The sequence below is a fragment of the Montipora foliosa genome, chromosome 1 (assembly GCF_036669935.1).
Source record: "Montipora foliosa isolate CH-2021 chromosome 1, ASM3666993v2, whole genome shotgun sequence".
In the NCBI taxonomy this organism is placed as follows: domain Eukaryota; kingdom Metazoa; phylum Cnidaria; class Anthozoa; order Scleractinia; family Acroporidae; genus Montipora; species Montipora foliosa.
In genome coordinates this window covers 36,450,776-36,470,775 of record NC_090869.1, presented here as the reverse complement: position 1 = coordinate 36,470,775, position 20,000 = coordinate 36,450,776, and the positions used below count along the sequence as shown (strand labels likewise).

At 38.4% G+C, this 20,000-nt stretch overlaps 1 protein-coding gene across 2 annotated transcripts in view; it reads right to left on the bottom strand.

The window, feature by feature from the left end:
• LOC137997593 (uncharacterized) overlaps positions 1-20,000 on the bottom strand; it is a 120,446-nt gene that overhangs the window by 64,641 nt on the left and 35,805 nt on the right. For both annotated transcript variants that reach the window (XM_068843668.1, XM_068843676.1), the window contains exons 5-6: positions 5,835-6,083; positions 3,830-4,211 (exon numbers count right to left, since the gene is read on the bottom strand). In XM_068843668.1, coding sequence (XP_068699769.1) covers positions 3,830-4,211; positions 5,835-6,083 — 631 coding nt within the window. The remainder of the gene's footprint in view (positions 1-3,829; positions 4,212-5,834; positions 6,084-20,000) is intronic.

Genomic DNA, 20,000 nt, shown 5'->3' with positions numbered 1-20,000 from the left:
ATTCTTTCTCTTCTTTTCCTTATTCCACTTGCATTCCTGGCTAGTATATGGTGTGGTTGTTATTACTCCGTGCTTTTGAACATGATCGACAAGTGAAAGTAAAACTGCCACCACGTGGCTACAGCGACCAAATTTTGAGGCTTTGCAGGGATCACATGAAGCATGTATTACTGACAGGATCACCAAAACATTGAGGGGGAAATCAGTCTTCATTGATGGCCACACATGTGCTTTCAGGTAGTAATAATCTTTCGTCTTAGTATATGTCATGTCATGCACAAAACCCGAGTCGACGTACTTACGTCCATTGGAAAAAGATTTGTCTCTCATGTGACCAATTCCACTAGTGAGTTCTCCGTCTTCGTCCTCTTCTTGGTCATTTTGCTCCCCTGGCAAAGCCGGCAAAGATTCAAGGGCATAATGATAAACATGGCCGTAGTCGAATAACGAAGGTAAGTCCTGTGAAGAAAATGCCTTCCAGCCAGTTTTCGGAATTAGTGGAACATCAGGCACGGTCTTAATACTAGTTTGCAGGCTTTCAGGTTTCATATTTCGCAAAATTTTTGCCTCCAGCCATTTCCCATTGTCTATACCAGGAACGAGAATGTGATGGTTTCCGCTCTTGAGAGAGTCGTTCACACGTGCAAGCAAGTCTTCCCTTTTTCCTGCCTGTTTAAGCCCCCCACACTTAAGCCATCGTTTAAGTTGCTCAACAGTATAATTTGCAGGTTCGCTCTCAAACTTAGATCCCGGAACATCTTCATTTTCCGTAAGAATTGTCGCTTTAGCGCTCGACGAAACGTTCAAATCTCTCGCCATTTCTCATATTCCTCATACGGATGATCTGTTTGTTTGTCTGAGTCTTGCGGGGGTCCTAAATTTGATGACGTCACTCGCGCGCTTCGCTATTGAAAAAACTACAAGTTTGCAGGAAGCTGATTAGTGTTGTATAAGATCGTGTTGTTTAAGACCCCAACTGCCATGACAACTGTACGTTAAAAAAATTACCTATATATTAGCCAGCAATTTACAGAGATAAAGATGATTCCTAACAGTAGCGGTGAACGGTACTCATCATTCGTTCTCGTGTATTCGGTTTATCACTGTTAGCATGGCTAAAAAACATAGTACGGCACGGTTGAGCATCTGACAGGCAGTAATCGAGTGACTATATTTGTTCCTTTCCCTGTTCTCTGGTTATCTTCTAAATATCTGAGAGAGGAACCTGTACACAGCTAAGCATATAATGATAGACACAAGAGCATCTTTGCAAATGACACAGTTTTCATATAGTTGATTTCCAAGCTTCTACCTGTTCATGTTTGGAAGTCGTTAACTCAGAAAAGTGTTGCAAGACACAAACTTACTCGGCATGGCTGTCGAGGGGGGTGCAAAAAACAACAAACAGTTGATGTGTGTAGTGGACAACGATATAGGGGAGCAGGGATGGCTGGTGGTAAAAGCAATGCGGCCTGGGTTCCATTCCCAGCCATCGCATCATATGTGAGTCAAGTTTGTTGATTCCCTACTCTGCTCTGAGAGGTTTTTTCCGGGTACTCCAGTTTCGCGTCTCCTCAAAAACCAACCTTTGATTTGAACGTTGCTTATTTAATTTGATTTGATTACTGCACAGCGGTTTCCCCAATTAGTACCTCAACACTAAATACACTTGTCACTTAGATAAGTTCTTCATCATCATCATCATCACCTAGAATTTCCTCTCAACTGTGTGTATTTTAAGCGCAGGTACGAGGAGAATGTAATTTACATTTGTTAAATATTCGTTCTAACACCATGAATTGTAACAAGAAAATACATGCCGTGCGCTCCTTTTTCGTTTACAGCAACTTCTGTCACGTGACAGACATTTTAGGCCCGGTTACAGAAATCCCGTAGAAAAAATAAACATCTTATTTGCCGGCCTAGGTCCGTCCGTATTGGGAAAAACTGTGTCCTTGGTGTTTAGCATACAGGGGTTCCAAACACTGAGAAACAGATGAAAGCATGTCGCCGTAGGCAGAGTGTTCTTATTGATTCGAAGTGTTTGAAACCCCTTATGAAACAGGAAGCACGAGTTTTTGACATGACTTCTCCACCTTTTTTTCACTGATTGGGAGTGTAATGCGATGACCCTTTGTTTCATCAGACAAGTGATAGTTATCTGTAAAGTAAATGAATATTCAGTATGTAGGCGAGTTTAAAAGGTAGACCTTTCAAAGGCGTGATGGAGAGCTAGTCCAAATCACTTCGTTTTCCCCTGCCAAAATCGTCGTCCCAAAAAAGTGATTTGGTCAACGAGGCCGTTCCAGTTTCAACTAAATATAAAAATAATTGGGCTGTGACTATTTCGCCGAATGGCTGAGGTTAAGAGAGGTACAAGTGTCGATTTGACATCAATAGACTACGAATTAGACAAGGTTCAAGCCTTGAGTGTGGACATTTCTGAAATGGATGCTCATTCGCTGAACTATTGGGTATCCAAATTCGTTTTAATCCTCTGGTCGCTGATGATAAAAGGTACATGTACTGCGGAAGTTTCATGTTGAATATTCGGGAAATTTAGTATGCATTATGTCCAGCTAGTTTATTTGTTTTCTTTGTTGTTGTCCTGATCAGTGTTTTGATCAGTTTTTCAACTAACTCGGGCGTTTCTTGAACTGTCTTTTCATTGGGTATCGCGATATGTGCACCTGACCAACATGGGGCATTCCGATTGGCTAAAAACCTTATGAAAAGCTGTTAGAAAAAGCAGTTGTTAATCAAGGGGAGGTAGGAGCGGGGGCAACATGGTTAGTGCCTTGACTCCGGATCGAGTGGTCCGGGTTCTGGGCCTGGCCGGGTACATTGCGTTGTGTTCTTGGGCAAGACACTCTCACGGTGCCTCTCTCCACCAGGTGTACAAATGGGTACCGGCAAATTAATGCTGGGGGTAACCCTACGACTAGCATTCCATCCAGGGGGGAGTAGAAATACTCCTAGTCGCTTCATGCTACAGTAACCAGGGAGATAAGCGCCGGCCTGATGGGCCACTAGGCTTGTAGCAGACTATACCTTTACCTAATCAACTAATGCAACATATGGCGGAGAATAACTTGCATTCAGTGTTCCAGCCTGCATACAAGTCAATCAGCACATTATCGTAATGCGGAAACTGTCAAATCAAATATGATAATCTGATTAACATGAACAAGCAACATGGGACGCTTTTGATTTTTTCTAAACTTACAAGCAGCGTTTGATACGATTAATCATGACATCTTCTCATTTACACGTTAATGCAGCAGCCAGGCTTATCTATGTTGCTCCTTGATATTTCCTCATTACACCAATGCAACGAGAACTCCAATGGCTTCCAATACATGTAGGTAATTGAATTTATTCAAGATTCTGACAATGGCATTTAAAACAATCCTGACGCTGACCACCCCCAATCGAGTTGCGGATCACCTGTTTGCTATGGCTACGCCAAGGCTCTAGAATGCTCTACCAACTGACATCCTTTAAAAAGAAATTCTTCAATCACTTGAGCAGATTGTCAAGATACTGTTTTAAGTCAGCTTACACATGGTCTAAGTCTTAGTTTGAATTTTTCTAATGATGTACTAATATTTATTTATATCCTTTCTATTTATACTTATGAACATATTTTGGTTGTGCCGCGTTGCTTTTGTGTGTGCGAGATAACTGTTAATGATCATGTGCTTTATGAATCACTAATTATTATCAATAAATAGATAATCCATGCTCTAACTACAAGCAACCCTAGCATTTTCCGTTTAGCGTTCAGGTCATTTGCCATTCACCTAAAACAAGAATCCTTGACACTCACCTCACTAGGGTATGATTTGCCAACACTTTATGATTCAGTGAAAGAATCTGGTCAAGATCAGGTGACTTATGCAATTGCCTTTGAATTTCAGTTTTCAAATCACCAACACTGGCACTTGGGGCGAAATTCACGATCAGTGGCTGAGATGAATCCGGAATAATCACTGGGATGCCCACAAAAGCTTCTGGTGTAAACTCGCACTTTATGCAGCCGTTTTCATACCATCCTGACTCAATGCCTGCTTCCTTAGGTGCTTTTTTTACGCGGTAAAAGGTGAATTTCTTGGCTTCATAAGCAGACCTTTCTATTGTTGTTTCTTCCCCCCCATCCACAACCCAACCTCCAACGTCATAGCCGTCAATAGAAATATCCAAATTACAACCTTCAAAGATAGAAAAAAATAAATAAAATTCTTCTTAAAAGGTTGATTAACTAAATTTTCACACACTTTAATTGTCTTTAAACATTGTGGGAGTCCATCAATCAATGCAACGCATTGTGACATTTTCTTTTAACTTGAATTGTCGACAAAATGTCAAAAAAACACTTAAGAAATGACCATCAAAGACTTTCGACAATCCTTGGATGTCCTTATCATCGTGATTTAACCAAAGTCCTGTAAGATCTGAGATCCTTGCAAGGATGAAAATAAGCATTAGGATCTTGGCAAGTCGGCGTTGAGTTCTCAAATATTAAGGCACCTTTCTCATAGCCTGTAATTGCAGGAAAGTTTGGGATGGGTAAGAAATTTTTTATTTCTTTATGACAATTCTCGAACATCTTACATAAAAGTCAAAAATAGTTGATGACATGGTCACACAGCCTAGCATCAGCGCTGGCCTGACGTAACACATGGTTTTCAACCAAGATGGCCATCAACATCTTAATGAATTAGTCACCACACATTTTAAAGTGGACTTTCCTTTAGTTGTATTTACGAAATTATGCTGCAAGGGTCCTGCAATAGTGTCCAGTTAACCTGCTGCCTGCAGATTAAGTTTAGGATGCTATTCAAGAACTAAAATTTGTAATGAAACTGATCAATCTCTCAAGTCACTCAATTTGTTTGCTTTCAAAGTGAAATTAAAACAACAGTTAAGTAATGCTTATAGGATAATGTAGTTTTCTTCTAACCTCCCCTGTCGCTGTTCTACTTGTATTTTTGCTCGAGTCATTGAATGTTGTCTTGTTCATCCAACCCAATTCATCCAATTCAATTTAACTACCCAATTAGTATTAGAAATCGCATAAAAATGCGAGTGCATTCCGTTATTTACAATGTATGCCCACAAGTGATCTTTTTTTAAGTTTTCAAAATACCTCACTCGTGATGTTTTGAGTTTTCAAATTGCACTCGCCTACGCCTCGTGCAATTTGAAAACTTTCAAAACATCACAAGTGACCATAAATCACACAATGCACGAGAAATTACCCCATTGCTTTGTTTCCACAGCAACTTCCGCGTTGCACTCTATCATCTATTTATGTATCAGTCATTGAGCAATCAGAAATGTGATATTCTGTTGAGTATATTTCACCCATTCTTAACAGGCTACTTGTCACGATAAGCCTTGAGTTCATGGTTATTGCAGGTAGCCGCACTCTCTTTGTTTCTTTTAATAATTCTTACAATGACCCCATTTTCATTTGTATGGGTAATCACATGATCACTTTTGCAATTTGGAACAAATAAGCGTGAGTGCATATTTTCAAAGACGAAAAAAATTGCACAAGCCTTACGAGTCCTACGGGCTCGTGCAATTTGTAGTCTTTGATCGGCTACATGTATCTCTGACTTTGTTTGCTCACTGACCAATCAGAATGCTAGGTTTATTGTTCTTGTTGCAATGAGTTCTCTCTTTTCTGCACTATGTTACCTGAAAACTGCATTTCTTTTAGCTAATTAGAATGGAGTAATTTTTTAGGTATATTGTTAGTTCTTGAATGAGCGAGTGTAAATACAAAAAAAAATTGTTGTTGTTGTTGTTGTTGCTGTTAACCTTACCATAAGGCCGCGAATTTTTTACATGTATTTTATACTGAGTGCCACTTTTCACTTCCACAAACTCTCCTTCAGGTGTCTTGAAATGTTTGCCACCAAGAATTTCCACTGAGTAGCCCTCCAAAGCCAAAAAGTTAACATATCTTACAGGTGCTGGTCCTCCAGACGTACTCCGTTCAAGCCTTGTCGAGGACTGTTCTTGCGAATGTGAAGATGGAGCAGGCGCAGGTCCTCTTGTGCAAGAGGGGGTACCTTAATTATATAGAGAAAGATGACAATAAGACAGAGAAGGTGACTGGTGAATAGGATCATAGTTACGCTGTAGGTAATTCCATGAATTATCACTGCGGTTGGCTGTGAATTTCTTCCTTAATACTGGTAGCGTATTATAAAATAAGCAAACCTTTACCAAGTGTAATTTATTTCTTAAGCCCTCTCAAAAATCTTCAAGCTCGAGGGGCTATTTCTCAAATTCAACAATTGTGTTTTTTAACAAGTTTTCTAGATAAAAGCGAGAGGCTTTGTAAGTTGGTCATTTACTTGCCCCTTCTCACCAAACAACTTAACTTTACATGTAACTCATAAATTACTTTTAAACAGCACAAACCAAAGCATAACATAAAAATTAAAGTTACAAACAACAGAGATCAATTTTGAAACACTTTTAGGCCCAACAGTTTTCAAAAACACCAATCACAATAATTATCCATTTTAATCATCTTCAATTTTTGCCCATTCCTGCCTCCCTTTGTATTTGCTGTTTTATCCCAACCTTCCTTCAATCTTCCAAGTAGTTGTTTTTTGTTTCGATCGATTTGGATGCCAGTATTAAGTTGCTGAATTTGCCTACATTACATGATACAGCCCCTTTGAAGCAAATTGAGACAATCATAATAAAACAATAAAACAAAATAAATAGTAACAGTTATAATAATAATAACACTGAAATGAATCATCATCATCATCATCATTCTAATACATTTAAGTACAATAAGGGTGATGATTGTGATAGTGTTGATGGCATTAATGTTGCAAGATTTCACAGCTGCTACATGCAGCATTTTCTATCTTGTAGGGTCTCTCTTTTGTGAAATACCATGGAGCCACCTCAATTTTTCAGTTTTCTATTTAAGAGTCTATAGGAAACTTAAGCATAGATGACGAAATGGCAGGATTGGCAGGATGATGACTGCCAGAAGTAAAAGTTTCGCACGCGAATGTTCTGCGCTGGCGCGAACTAGCTTGAACGTCCAGGGATCGTCGACTACGAAAGTCGTGTGGGTTTGCTGTACTCGTGAAAACGTACATGTAAACGCAAAACAATGATGATGATAAATCACATTTCTTTCTCATTTTAAATAAGAAACACTGAAAGTAGAACCATTTGGGGTTACAAAATGGCCAATTGTTAATGTCATATCGTCGATTCTTCCCAAACTAAGCACACAAATACTTTCAGGTTCAGTTTGATGAAATCTGCAAAGGCGGCAAAGCAAATACAACCTCTTGAAAAGAAATGTAAGGCCGAATCTTTTGAGAACTAAACCAAGTAAATTGATACTTTGTGCTCTTTGTCCACTTACATGTACGTTTTGAACTAAAATATTGCACCCCCAATTTATTCTAGCAACCACGAAATATTTCGAGTGGACTTTCCAGCAAGACGTGCTTATGTGCTTAAAAGCTATTGTAAGTGAGCCTTACAGATTCAAAGTTAGAAGTCCAGAGATGGGATAGCATTGCCGCTCGTCTCAACAGACTTGATCAGCCAAAGTTTAAAGTCACTGGAAGAGCAGTTCATTACCGCTACACCCTAATATTTAATGCACCAGTCAAAATGGAAGAACTGAAAATCAAAAACAGGGAAATGGAGATTGCAGTAACTAAACAAAATGAAGCAGCAAAGTGACAACAATCTATGTTTGGTTCCCTCATGCAACAAATGGAACGACAGCAGCAGGTGCAACAACAAAACATCCAAGCAGTGCTGGCTAATCAAAAATACAACCACACTACCATTTCATACTGTCCTCCTCTCACTGAGTGCAATTTTTTTTGACTGGCCTCAGGCCTCTGTTATATAGTCTTGCTATCCAAGATGTCAGCCAATAATTCTTAACCAACCTAACCCTAAACCCTAACCCTAACTTAGGCCCAAAAACTTTTGTTGAGGCCTAATTAGGCGAAAGGTTAGTTTTTATGCATGTTTAGGACACTTTTTGTATTCATATTCTGATATCATATTTATTGTTATGGCGAAGGGGAAACACGCAGCACTAGTGCTCAGTGTTCCACGGCTCGGGGAAACACAAAACGCTGTGACACCGGCATCACATAGGCCATGGATTCGAATCCCCTTGAAGACACCTGAATTGTTAAGGTGTCTATATGAGAGAACTGCTTCAAGTGCGAGGATCACTTCTCTCTTTCAAATAACGTTTATGTGTTGTTCGACTCGAATTTTTTAAGCACCTTGTTTACAAGACTTTGCTCCTCTTGGAGTGTTTTCCTCCGTATCCAGCTCCTATCATCAACAGCGAATAATTTGTAAATCCTCAACTGAATGCTTTTCTTTCTATATCAGTAAGTGAATCATAATTCATATTCCACACGCAACTTTTCCCTCATTTCCTCCGCTTCCCTTACTATCCTCCAAACCTAATACAGGCCTAATCAACCTCTGCACCACTTTAGCCAGCAAAACTATCATTTCGTGCAACCTTTCTTCAACTTGCAAATCAGATAGTTAGAGCTTGGTCGAATGTGCTCATTTCTTTCTACAGCCGCATCATTCCTTGTGGGTGTCCTCTCTCCAAAGGAATGCTTCCCCTAATATATGTCACATTCCATGACATAATTAACTGGGGCACGACAAAAAAGAAACAAAGCTAATCATCCAGGTTTGATGAACACTCAACGCCACAGTATAAATACATCACTTAGTAATATTTTATCATCAAGCTTTACAATCTTGTTACATTATATATTGCAGTTTTTAAGTTTATGACAAGCTATTGTCTTGTTAATTGGAATGACTTAACCCTTCTTTATGGACCCCAAAAGCACCAGAAAGCTTTAAGTTTGATCTTGTTAGTAGCAAAATTCTTTATCCACAAAATCAATCTAGTTGAAGAATCGTTGCTCTTTTCGCTTTTCAAACTGCAACTTAAAGAAACTTTAATGACCGAAAGGTAGCTATATTGCAATCAAAAACAAAACTGGCAAGTTCTATAATAATAAATAGAATTGCCTTATTTCAAATTATTTTATTCCAGCTATTCAGTAAGTTATTAAGGTAAATTTAAGCATAAATTAATAGTACTTTATTTGCGTATATTGGGCTTTTATTTACTTAGTTATTTACGTTTAATTCTCTTTTTACATATTTATTTTTTCATTTGTTAGCACTGCTTGTAATGCTTCTGCATTCATTGTTTTTTTGTTCCTTCTGTTTCTTCCAGTTTAATCATATGTACATGTATTTTCTTTTTGGCTAGTTGTATAATCAATAAAATAAAATAAAGAAATAAAGAAATAAATAACTATTGCCTTCTTATTTTCATACCATTTTTATACTGTCAATGGAAAACAATCATAGCCATAATACAAGAAGTGCAGAAAATCAATCATGTTGTTTGCCTTATTTTTTATTTTATTTATTTATTTATTTATTTTTTGCCACAGAAATAGGAAATTAAAATACAAATATGAACAATCAAAACAGAGAAGATGGAAAGAAAAATTATTGAATTACATTGGTGGCGAGGAGGCCTAAAAGAAACTACTAAGCTTATGTAAATTAGGCCTCCCCAAGTAAAAGTATCTATCTACCGTTGACATACAAGTTGGCAACGGAGAATACAATTATTACAAAAATTTAGTTATTTAACGTGTTGAAATATAAAGTAATGAACGGAAATTAAAAACAGTTTGAACTTACAAGTTGGTAATGAAGCATACAATTACAAACACTTTGTCATTTAATTAAGGTGTTGAAATATGTAAACAGTTGTGAAAGTAAAATTACAGGGTGAAAACAATTTGACACAGGAAGAACAAAATACTTAATTTTCAGAATAGCTGTTAAAAAAGAATGACTTTAGTGTTTTCTTGAAGGAAGCTGTTGAGGAAGAATTGATTATATCAATGTCAAGAGAATTGTAAAATTTACGTCCCTGATAGAAAACAGAAAATTGTTTAATGTTAGTCCGACAGAAAGGCAGACGAAATGCATGAGAGTTTCTCGAATAATATGTGTGATTTTGACTGTTTAAAGTGAGTTTGCTAGCTAACTTGGGAGGAAGAGTTCCAATTTGATAGGAGAACATGAATTGACCAAGTTGTAACAGGTTACGATCATGGAATTTTAGGATTCCAAGTTTCTTAAATATAGGGGAAAAAATGAGCATTAAAATGAGATTTATCTATGATTCTCACCACTCTTTTCTGCAATTTTACCAGACGAACAAGGTTAGTCTTATAGGTGGACGCCCAAACTATATTACAGTAAAAGAAGTAAGGATAAACAAGTGAAAAGTACAATACACGTAAAGAGTATGAAGATAAATAAAAACTTGATTTCTGTATCATTCCAATTGATTTCGACACTTTGTTAGCCACATGAGAGATCTCAGATTTCCAGGTTACGTTTTCATCGATGATCACACCCAAGAAAACTGTTTCTTTAACTTGATCAATTTGTTGTTTATTTATCAAAATTTGAAAATTATAACTGCTACGTTTTTGGTTTGGTTTGAACGCTATGAACTTGGTCTTTTTAAGATTCAGTGAAAGCTTATTAACCCTAAACCATACTGACAACTTATTTAACTCGATATTCAGCTGATTAACCAAATAATCAGGATCTTTACCAGACAGAAAAACGTTGGTATCGCCCGCGAATAAAATCAGTTGTAGTGCCGTAGATGCATTGACTATATCATTAATGTAAAGAAGAAAAAATAAAGGCCCTAGAATAGAGCCCTGAGGAACCCCACAGGATATATTAAAGCGAGAAGAAACATGACCGTTGAAATCTACAAATTGTAATCTGTTAGAAAAATAGCTTTTTACCCATTTTAAGGCTAGTCCACGTTTATTATAGTGTTCAAGTTTGTCAAATAAAATATTATGATTAACTGTATCCAATGCTTTTGAGAGATCAAGGAAAATACCAACAGCTATATCACCACGATCTAAAGCAGAGGAAATCTTATCATACAAATCAATCAAAGCAAGTTTAGGGGAGTAAATTTTCCTAAAGCCATATTGCTCATCACAAAGGACATTTAAATTAGTTAGATAATCATTTAAACGGTTATAAATTATTCTTTCAAGAAATTTGGAAAAACTAGGTAGAACTGAAACAGGTCTGTAGTTAGTGAACAACGACTGGTCATCAGCTTTGAATAAAGGTATTACCCGTGCTATCTTCATTTGATCTGGTACAATGCCATGAGCAATTGACAAGTTAATAATGTGAGCCAAAGGCTCAGAGGTTAATTGGATAGATTCCTTTATGAGGGACATTGGAATGTTATCATAACCCGCAGCTTTGTTGGATGCAAATGATTGAGCAATAACAATAATTTCTTCTTTTGTTGCCGGATTGAAAAAGATAGATTCTGCAAAAGATCCTGAAAGAAAGTCTCTATGAGAAAAAGGATGAGATTGTATTTCTTTTGCAAGGTTAGGACCAATACTGGAGAAATACTTACAAAATTTATTCGCGATGATAACTGGATCAGATATTTCTTGACCATCAGATGTGAATATTGAATTTACTTTAGGCTTTGATTTCTTCCGATTCAAGATGTCATTAAGAACTTTCCAAGTAGCATGGGTATTTGCTTTTGCATATTCTAATTTCTTCTCATAATATAATCGTCTAGCCGATCTCAAAAAAATGTGATTTAAGAAAAATCTTCTCGCTCTTTAAACTCAATATCATTAGAAACATACAGTCCTACACCACCACCAGGTCCACTTTGCCTATATTTGTGGACAAACCTAAAGCCATCAATATCAACCAAGTGAAAAGAATCGCTCAGCCAGGTCTCAGAAATACCGACAATCGAAAAATTAATCTCTAAAGATGATAATAAATTAGTCAGGTTATTTATATTACGCTGGAGACTACGAATATTCAAATGGAGTAGAGAAAAATCGGCATCTGAATATTGTTCACGTTTAAGCATTTCGCTAAATTGATTTTCTATAAAGTAATCGCAAGGTGTCTCTTGCATTGAAATGAATGTCAGGGTCAAGACTGTCAGTCGGAGTCAGAGAGGCGTTTAAGTTCGTGAGAATAGGATTGTAATAAAGACTAGAAAACCTCTCGGAGTTGAAGTGAACAGGACCGTTCTGAAGTTCATAAAGAGCAAGTGAAAAGCTAGAATCATCGAGGTGATTAAAAGGGAGTATATCCGTAGATGTAATTTCAAACATGCTACGTGTGTAAATTAACAAAGAAAAAAAAATAATAATAACAGTAAATAAACTTATTTGAAGTAAGAGGGTTTATCTTTTACAATTAATTTGTCCAAGACAAAGTACGCAATTTTCCCTTTTCTTTTGGCTTCCTCCAATTGTGGTCGCTGTTCATCTCTCTTCTCAAGGGTTTCGTGAGCAAGATCTTCCTTGATGTAGATCCCAGCGGGTTTAATTCTCCTCGAACTTTTGATGATCAATTCCTTCTGCTTCCAGTCTCGAAGCCGGCAAACAATTGTACGAGGACGTGATGGAGGACGTCTCCTAGTACCAGTAACAATCTTACCAACACGATGGGCACGTTCAATGCTCGGCTGGAATTCCAAACTAAGTTTATCTTTGAGGACTTCTTTCACTTTTTCTTCTGTAACGTCCCACGATTCGTTCTCCGCCTCCAATATCCCATCAATTCGGATGTTATTCCTTCGACTTTGATTCTCTAAATACTCTAGTTTGTCCATTTGGTAATCGATAAATGCCTTCGATATCGGCCTCGACGTTCGCAAGTTTGGTTGCATATGGCTTCAGATCGTCAATATCTTTTTGGGAGAATTCAAGACTCTCCTTAAGATCTTTTGCATCTACTTGACAAATGTTTAAACCTGCCTTTAGTTCAGCCATGGTTCCAATCACCGCATCTAATCGAGAATTAACTTTTTCTAGGAGAGACTGTAAAAGGGATTTAAACATTCTTTCCTGAACTTGAAGCATCTCTCTCAACATGGCGGTCGTCACAAATTCTCCGTGCGGATTCATTTCAGCTCCAGCGCCGACAGATGTCTTTGAATTTCGGGTTTCAGGCATGACGTTGGCAAAGACAAAATGTGTTTTTAAGACAGACTTGTGTTAGTAGTTAATCTTAAACAAAAGTACTTAAATAGAATAACCAAAACGTACGGAGCAAATCTTTGGCATCCGTCAAAGCTAGAACCAACTATGAATTATTTAATATGCATTTCAAGGGCCCCAAAGTGTGAAATTCCTTTGAAAACCTGTAAAGTTAACCTCTAGCTTTCAGTAAATTCAAAAGAAGTTACTTTTAAGCGAGGACTTTCCATGTCTCAATATCTGATTCTTTTTATATTGCCTGTGCCTTAATTTACATGTATTTGCTACTTTAAGGTTGATTATTAGTTTTTTGTTAGATAAATACTAGTGTTATTGTCTTTATGATGTGTCAATTTTGTGTTTGGTCAAATTTGGGTTGGAAGCCAAACATGAATACTCTTTGCCTTATTTCCTTTAGCTTTATGTGCAATTAATTCTGGTGCTCTTCCCAAGATGTATGATACACCAATAATATTGTTGTTCTTCTGACATGGCATATGCTAAACACACTTTTCTTGTCCCATACAAAACCAGAAGAAATTTAATCGACCAATTATTAACTAATTACATAAATGAGTGGAATAACAGAATCTGATCAGAAACGCAGCCTATAGCTCTAAGAAAGAAACAGATGATCCGTTAACAGTTGGAACGTAAAAACGAAGCAAGAAATAACGAGCGAAAGAACATCAAGAGTTCTTGGCAAAGCACTTAGAACTATGGAAAAGGGGACAGATTCAAACATGCCTTTTTAACTCTTGAAAAGCTGACCCCTCCAAGGTCCCCAAAACACGCCTTGGCTAAACAGTGCTGGTTTGATGACGACCAGTGCTGGTCTACCGCAAGAGCTGAACAAGGATAAGCTCTCTGAGACGGTCCTAGTGTAGGTCACCATCCAAATGTGAACAAATCCTAACTTATAACAAAAACTCAAAGAGAAGAAGCTCCTAAAACGATCTTTGAAGGGACGGCCATCAGTATCTCCTCACAGGGTCAAAGGCACCAAGGTGCAGTACTAAGCTCTAGAAAATAACCTAAAGAGTACCGGTACGTAAACGGCACGGTGTAGGACTAGGCTCATTAATTAAGTAAAGAAGTGTGCAGAATTTACAACTTCACACCCTAAAGCCTGCCAAACATCGCTGGACTTACACTGCCTGACATTGAAGACCATCTCAGACCACGTGAGTGTGCAAGAGCTAGCAGATGTCTTAAGCAGCGTTTACACGAACGCTGTTTCATTTGTTAACTGCATCGTTTTCGATGCAGTTACACCTTCCGTTTACACGAGACCGATCGAGGCTGTTGCCAAAACCGTGTCGATTTGAAACCCCTGCCAAACGTGGAGAGTTTTCAAAACGATGCGGTTTCATCTGTCGTGTAAACAGCGAAACCGCGTCGATTTGAATACGGTTTCTGTTTCGGCGCGAAATTTGCATTGTTCAATTCAAAATAATGAATTTAGCACGTTGTATTGCGCTCACTTATATCATCACGACTTGGATTTTCTAGCGAAAACGGTTCGTGTAAACATTTCCAAACCACATCAGTTTTGAGTCCGTGTCGATGTGAAACCGCGTTCGTGTAAACGCTGCCTTAATTCCATCAATGACTTGCCACAGCCACACACTGGGTGAACAAGATCTACAGGCACTGCCAGTGCAAATGGAAAAACAGACCCCTGCCAAGCTGCAGCCTTGGAGTACAGTGTCAGCAGGGATAACTGCTCCGCTTGTTGAACAAATTCGGTCTCAGGTACGCCCACTTTCAGACGATGCTGAAATAGAAGCATTACAGCAAAGTGCTTACAAAGAGAAGGATAAAAGATTGCACAGGGATCTAGTGGAAATGAAGAACTTTCTACTGCAGAAAACCAAGAGAGTTGTTAATCTTACTGTGGAGAAAGATGCACCTAGCTGGCTAACCGCTATCCTCATTAAGGAAATGGGTTACAATGTGAAAGAAATCTGGATTGTGAGATGGTATTAGGCTCAGATATGGCTGGGAAATCCATAAGACTCCATTCGATTGTGTCTGGAGCGAAACGTTTAGTGTGGACCATGGTTTACAACAAAGAGGCTTTACTATCCAGCGCCACAATGAGCTTCATGACCTTGAAGACCTACTCAAGTGAGTGTGTGATAGCAGTGGACACAGCTGCACATGGCGTGAATGAGATCTACTGACAATACAAGAATGAACTGGCGAACTTGGGATAACAGGCCCTTGCCAGATTGCAGCCTTGCAGCATGCAGCATCATAAAGCTAACTGCTGTCCTTGTTGAGAACATTGTGTCTCACTCAATGAACTTTCAGACGATGCTTAAATAACAGCATTATAACAAAGTGCTCATAAAGAGAAGGATGGTTGTTCAGGGAACTAGAGAAATTTAACTCGCTACCTCAGAATGCCAAGAGAGCTGTTAATATTGCTTCGGAGAAAGGCACATCTAGCTGGATGATAGCTATTCCCATTAAGAAAATGGGTTGAAATCTGCAGTTACGGTTTTAGTATGGACCAGTCAATGGTTTACAGACATAGCGGCTTTGCTATCCAGCGCAGAAACGTAAAAATTGTCTGTAACTATGTTACAGTCGACCCTTTTCTGCGCGAAATAACGAGAGAAATCCTCGCAATGAGCAAAGTTAAAGCGTTACTGAGCTGGGTATTTGGGGAAGAGCATGGTGGGGTACATTTCAGCTGCTCAGGAGCAGCCTTTGCAAATGAGGTTCTTTCAGGTTCTGTTTATATTCTTGCATTCATCGAGAGAGAGAGAGAGAGAGAGAGAGAGAGAGAGAGAGAGAGAGAGAGAGAGAGAGAGAGAGAGAGAGAGAGAGAGAGCGAGAGAGAGAGAGAGAGAGAGAGAGAGAGAGAGAGAGAGAGAGAGAGAGAGAGAGAGAGAGAGAGAGGGGGGGAGGGGAGGGGGGAGGGCACGGGCACTTTTGTAACGAAAAAAGGGAACTTTTGTAACGCGATAGGGAACTTTTGTAACAAAGCTAGGGAACTTTTGTAACCTGGGGCACTTTTGTAACACCGGTGTGGCATTTTTGTAACGACAGAGGGCACTTTTGTAACGACAGGGCACTTTTGTAACAAACTGGCACTTTTGTAACAGCCGTGCATTTTTGTACCAAACTGCATGGCACTTTTACCATTAACCTTGACTTCTATGGCCTGCTAGTATGCATACTCTCAGAGTTAATACAGATTCAAGAGAATAATTAAGAGTACTGTCATTTTGGAAATACTGAGTTAATTTTGCTGAGTTGGTTTTCTTTCCTAGCATTGCGTGTAGTTTTCGCATTTGCTCGTGTACAACATCCCACTGTTTCATTCCCCGTAATTCACATGATTAAATTTAGCGAAACCATCTGTCAATTTACCCAGTTATTTATTTGATTATTTATCTCTATAATTATGAAGGAGCAGTTTCAAGCACTTCATTTAGAAGCTGTAGTAAACAATTCAGATATTTATGCATTTTTAAGGTATACCTTCTTCTTTTTCGCTATTTAGCAAAAAAAGAAAAAAGACTGACCTGATGGAATTTAGTCAACCAGGGCCTGGTTGTTCAAAATCCGCTTAACGCTAATCCTAGGTTAAAAATTAACCAAGGAGTTTATTTCTCAACTCCCAAATGTTGTTCAACGCTGATATTTGGTGAAATTTTGCATTAAAGAAAGTCAATCTTGAAAAAAAAATTAATCAAAAGAAACTTTCAACCAAAAGTTGAAAAGAAATGAAAGCAAATTTTATGGTAATCCTGTATTAAATTAATCGGCTTTTGAACAACTGGGCCGTGGTTAACAAAATTGGAACAATCAAACATACTTCTCTACACATATTAAATGAAGTGTTGACTGGAACCCGGTGGAAACTCGGAAAAAATCCGAGCCCCAGATGGGATTTGAACCCACGACCCTCCGTGATCTGGTCGGGTGCTCTAACCACTGAGCTACGGGAGACACCATGGGGAGCAAGGGTGAAGTGTGGGTCTTTGACTCGAGCTGCATCACACGACTACAGAGACAAATAACGACTGACAGCATAGCTCATAACTGCATCGCACAGTCACCTTGAAGAATATCTAAGATGCTGCCAACCAACCACCCAAGTGAGCAAATGTGAGAATGATATACACATATCAAATGAATGTTTGTTGATAGAAGCCACTGGGAACTCGGTGGGAACTCGGAAAAAATCCGAGCCCCAGATGGGATTCGAGAACCCACGACCCTGCGTGATCTAGTCAGATGCTCTAACCACTGAGCTACTGGAGACTCTGTGATGAGCAAGGGTGAGATGTGTGGGTCTTTAACTCGAGCTGCATCACAAAGCTACACAGACAAATAACGACTGACAGTATAGCTCATAACTGCATTTCACCCTTGCTCACCATAGAGTCTGCAGTAGAGTTCCCAGTGGGTTCCTGTCAACATTTAATAGGTGTATATCATTCTCACATTCGCTCATATTTCTTTACTCCTAAGAAAATCAATTGAACGCCCATAATCTTTGCAATGTTCATAACTCACTGATATAACTTCAAATGCAAGCAGGTTGGCTATCCGAGCATATCGAATATATGCATTTAACTGATGAAATCTACCATCTTTGCAGCAATAAATTCAACTGAGCTTTAACAACTCAAATTGTAGGCAACGCATACCATGAAAATGGTAGCAATAAACGCAACAAAGCTCATTCATGATTATTGCCCATAGATGGCAGCAATAAACGCAACATAGCTTTTTCATAACTATGCCGATAATCTTCACAGCGTTTACAACTCACTGAAAAAAAAAAAATCAAATGCGATCACATTGGCTATCCGCACTTATGAAATATACGCGAGTGATGAAATCTACCATCTTTGCACCAATAAATTCAACTGAGCTTTAACAATTCAAATTAATTGTAGGCAAAGCCTACCAGAAAATGGTAGCAATAAACACAACATGGCTTATTCGCATTATTAGGCCCATAGCAAGCAGCAATAAACGCAATATACTGTAGCTTAATTATGATTACGCCCATAATCGTTGCAATGTTTAAAACTCACTGAAAGTAATTCGAATGCAGTCACATTGGCTCTCCCAGCTTATCGAATATACTTAACTGATGAAACATCTACCATCTTTGTAGCAATAAATCAATTGAGCTTTAACAATTGCAAACTTTGCATCACTGACGCAAAAAAGAGCAAGTTCTGCAGCTGAGGCTTTCTCGATGAGTTTCGATAACTGCAACGTTTTGCTAAAACAATAATTTCGCAAGCACTTGAATTGAAGTGTCGTAATCATGGTGAATAGCGCGGTTTTTTAGGTCAACATCAAAAGCAGTTGTTGCTCCTTTGCATTTGCAAAAGTATAGAGAACGCTGATTTATTTTTTGTTGGCCAAAAAGAACAAATTGCTATGGAAAAACATAACTGACCCTTGGCTTTTGATGCATGACTAACGTCGATCCAGTTAATATTTGTTCATTGCACAGTTTAAATACACAAGCATTGCCTGTTGAAAATACTCAACATTTTTGAAAGCCACTCTATTACCAATGATATCAAAGAAAATAAACTTTTTACGAACACTTGCAAAAGAGGATATTTAAAACAAATCGAGGCATTCCAGTCTGTGACAGTTGTAATCACGGTAACTCCTGAATTCACCCAAAACTAGGCCCATTCACGTTCAGCTTGACAATTTTTTACAAGTGGAAAGTTAAAAAACTTGTTGGCGAACAAGCAACTTCGGCATTCAGTTATTCCAATTTTAGGCAAGTTTACTCCAATTTGCATTCAGGTATATCTAGAGTGGATTCTGATGCGCCCATCAGGAGTATGAAACTGGACAAGTTCCTTTGTTTCATGTTTTTGTCTGTTTTTATGGCCTTGACCCTGCACGAAACACACCTTTTTTCGAGAAGATACCCAATCAAATCCTTCGAATAAATTATGCGCAACTAATTTGCGAACCCGTGCAAAGCAAAAATAAAAGATTGTGCAGGGTCACGGTCAAATGCAACATCGATTGCAACAACATTGTTTTCGCTTTTGAAAGTTCTAAGGTTTCATAACCAGTCCCTCGATGAACTATGCAATAACGGATGATATGTACGATAGGTACAACGGTCCATATTGGCAGCTGTAGTTTCATTCAGGGTACTTCTGACCAGGGAGTCAGGTAAGTTGGTGTCACGACGATAGGCGAATAAAACGCGCAAGGGTCGAAGAATGGCTCCTGCGTCAGGGTCATTCTTTAACAGGCGGAACTTTCTCGTGATCATGATTTGTGATGACATTTCTCAAAAATAATTCAATAAATGAAGGAAACTGCTGTTTTTGTTATTTATTGATTGAAACAGATTTTCTTCATACAAGATCATATTTCCCACCAGCCAATCAAAACTCGCGTCTGACAACGCATAACCAATCAAAGTTCGTGTTATGTCACAGCCGTTTTTACACACTCTCATCTAAACACAGCTATTAACCAATATGAGTGCGCATATTATCCTAATTATTTTATAACATATTGTATCTTTTAATTTTTTACAATCTTGGCTGGCTTGGTTCATGGCTTTGCCGCCAACAGACTGTGGAAACAAAAAAATCTTCTTGTACCCATTCTGAGGTTCAAGAGGAAAAATGGAGGAGTTAGGATTTAATTAATAGCACCTTAACCACTACGTGACTAGAAATTCGCCGGTAAAAACCCAAATGAAATAAAATTCTGAAAAATCTTCTCGAAAGAACAATTTAAATATAATGGAAAGTGCATCCATAGAAAAATGATTTCACGAGATGTACACTTAGGCAATAAGTAGCAGTCCAGCAGATGGACTTACAGATA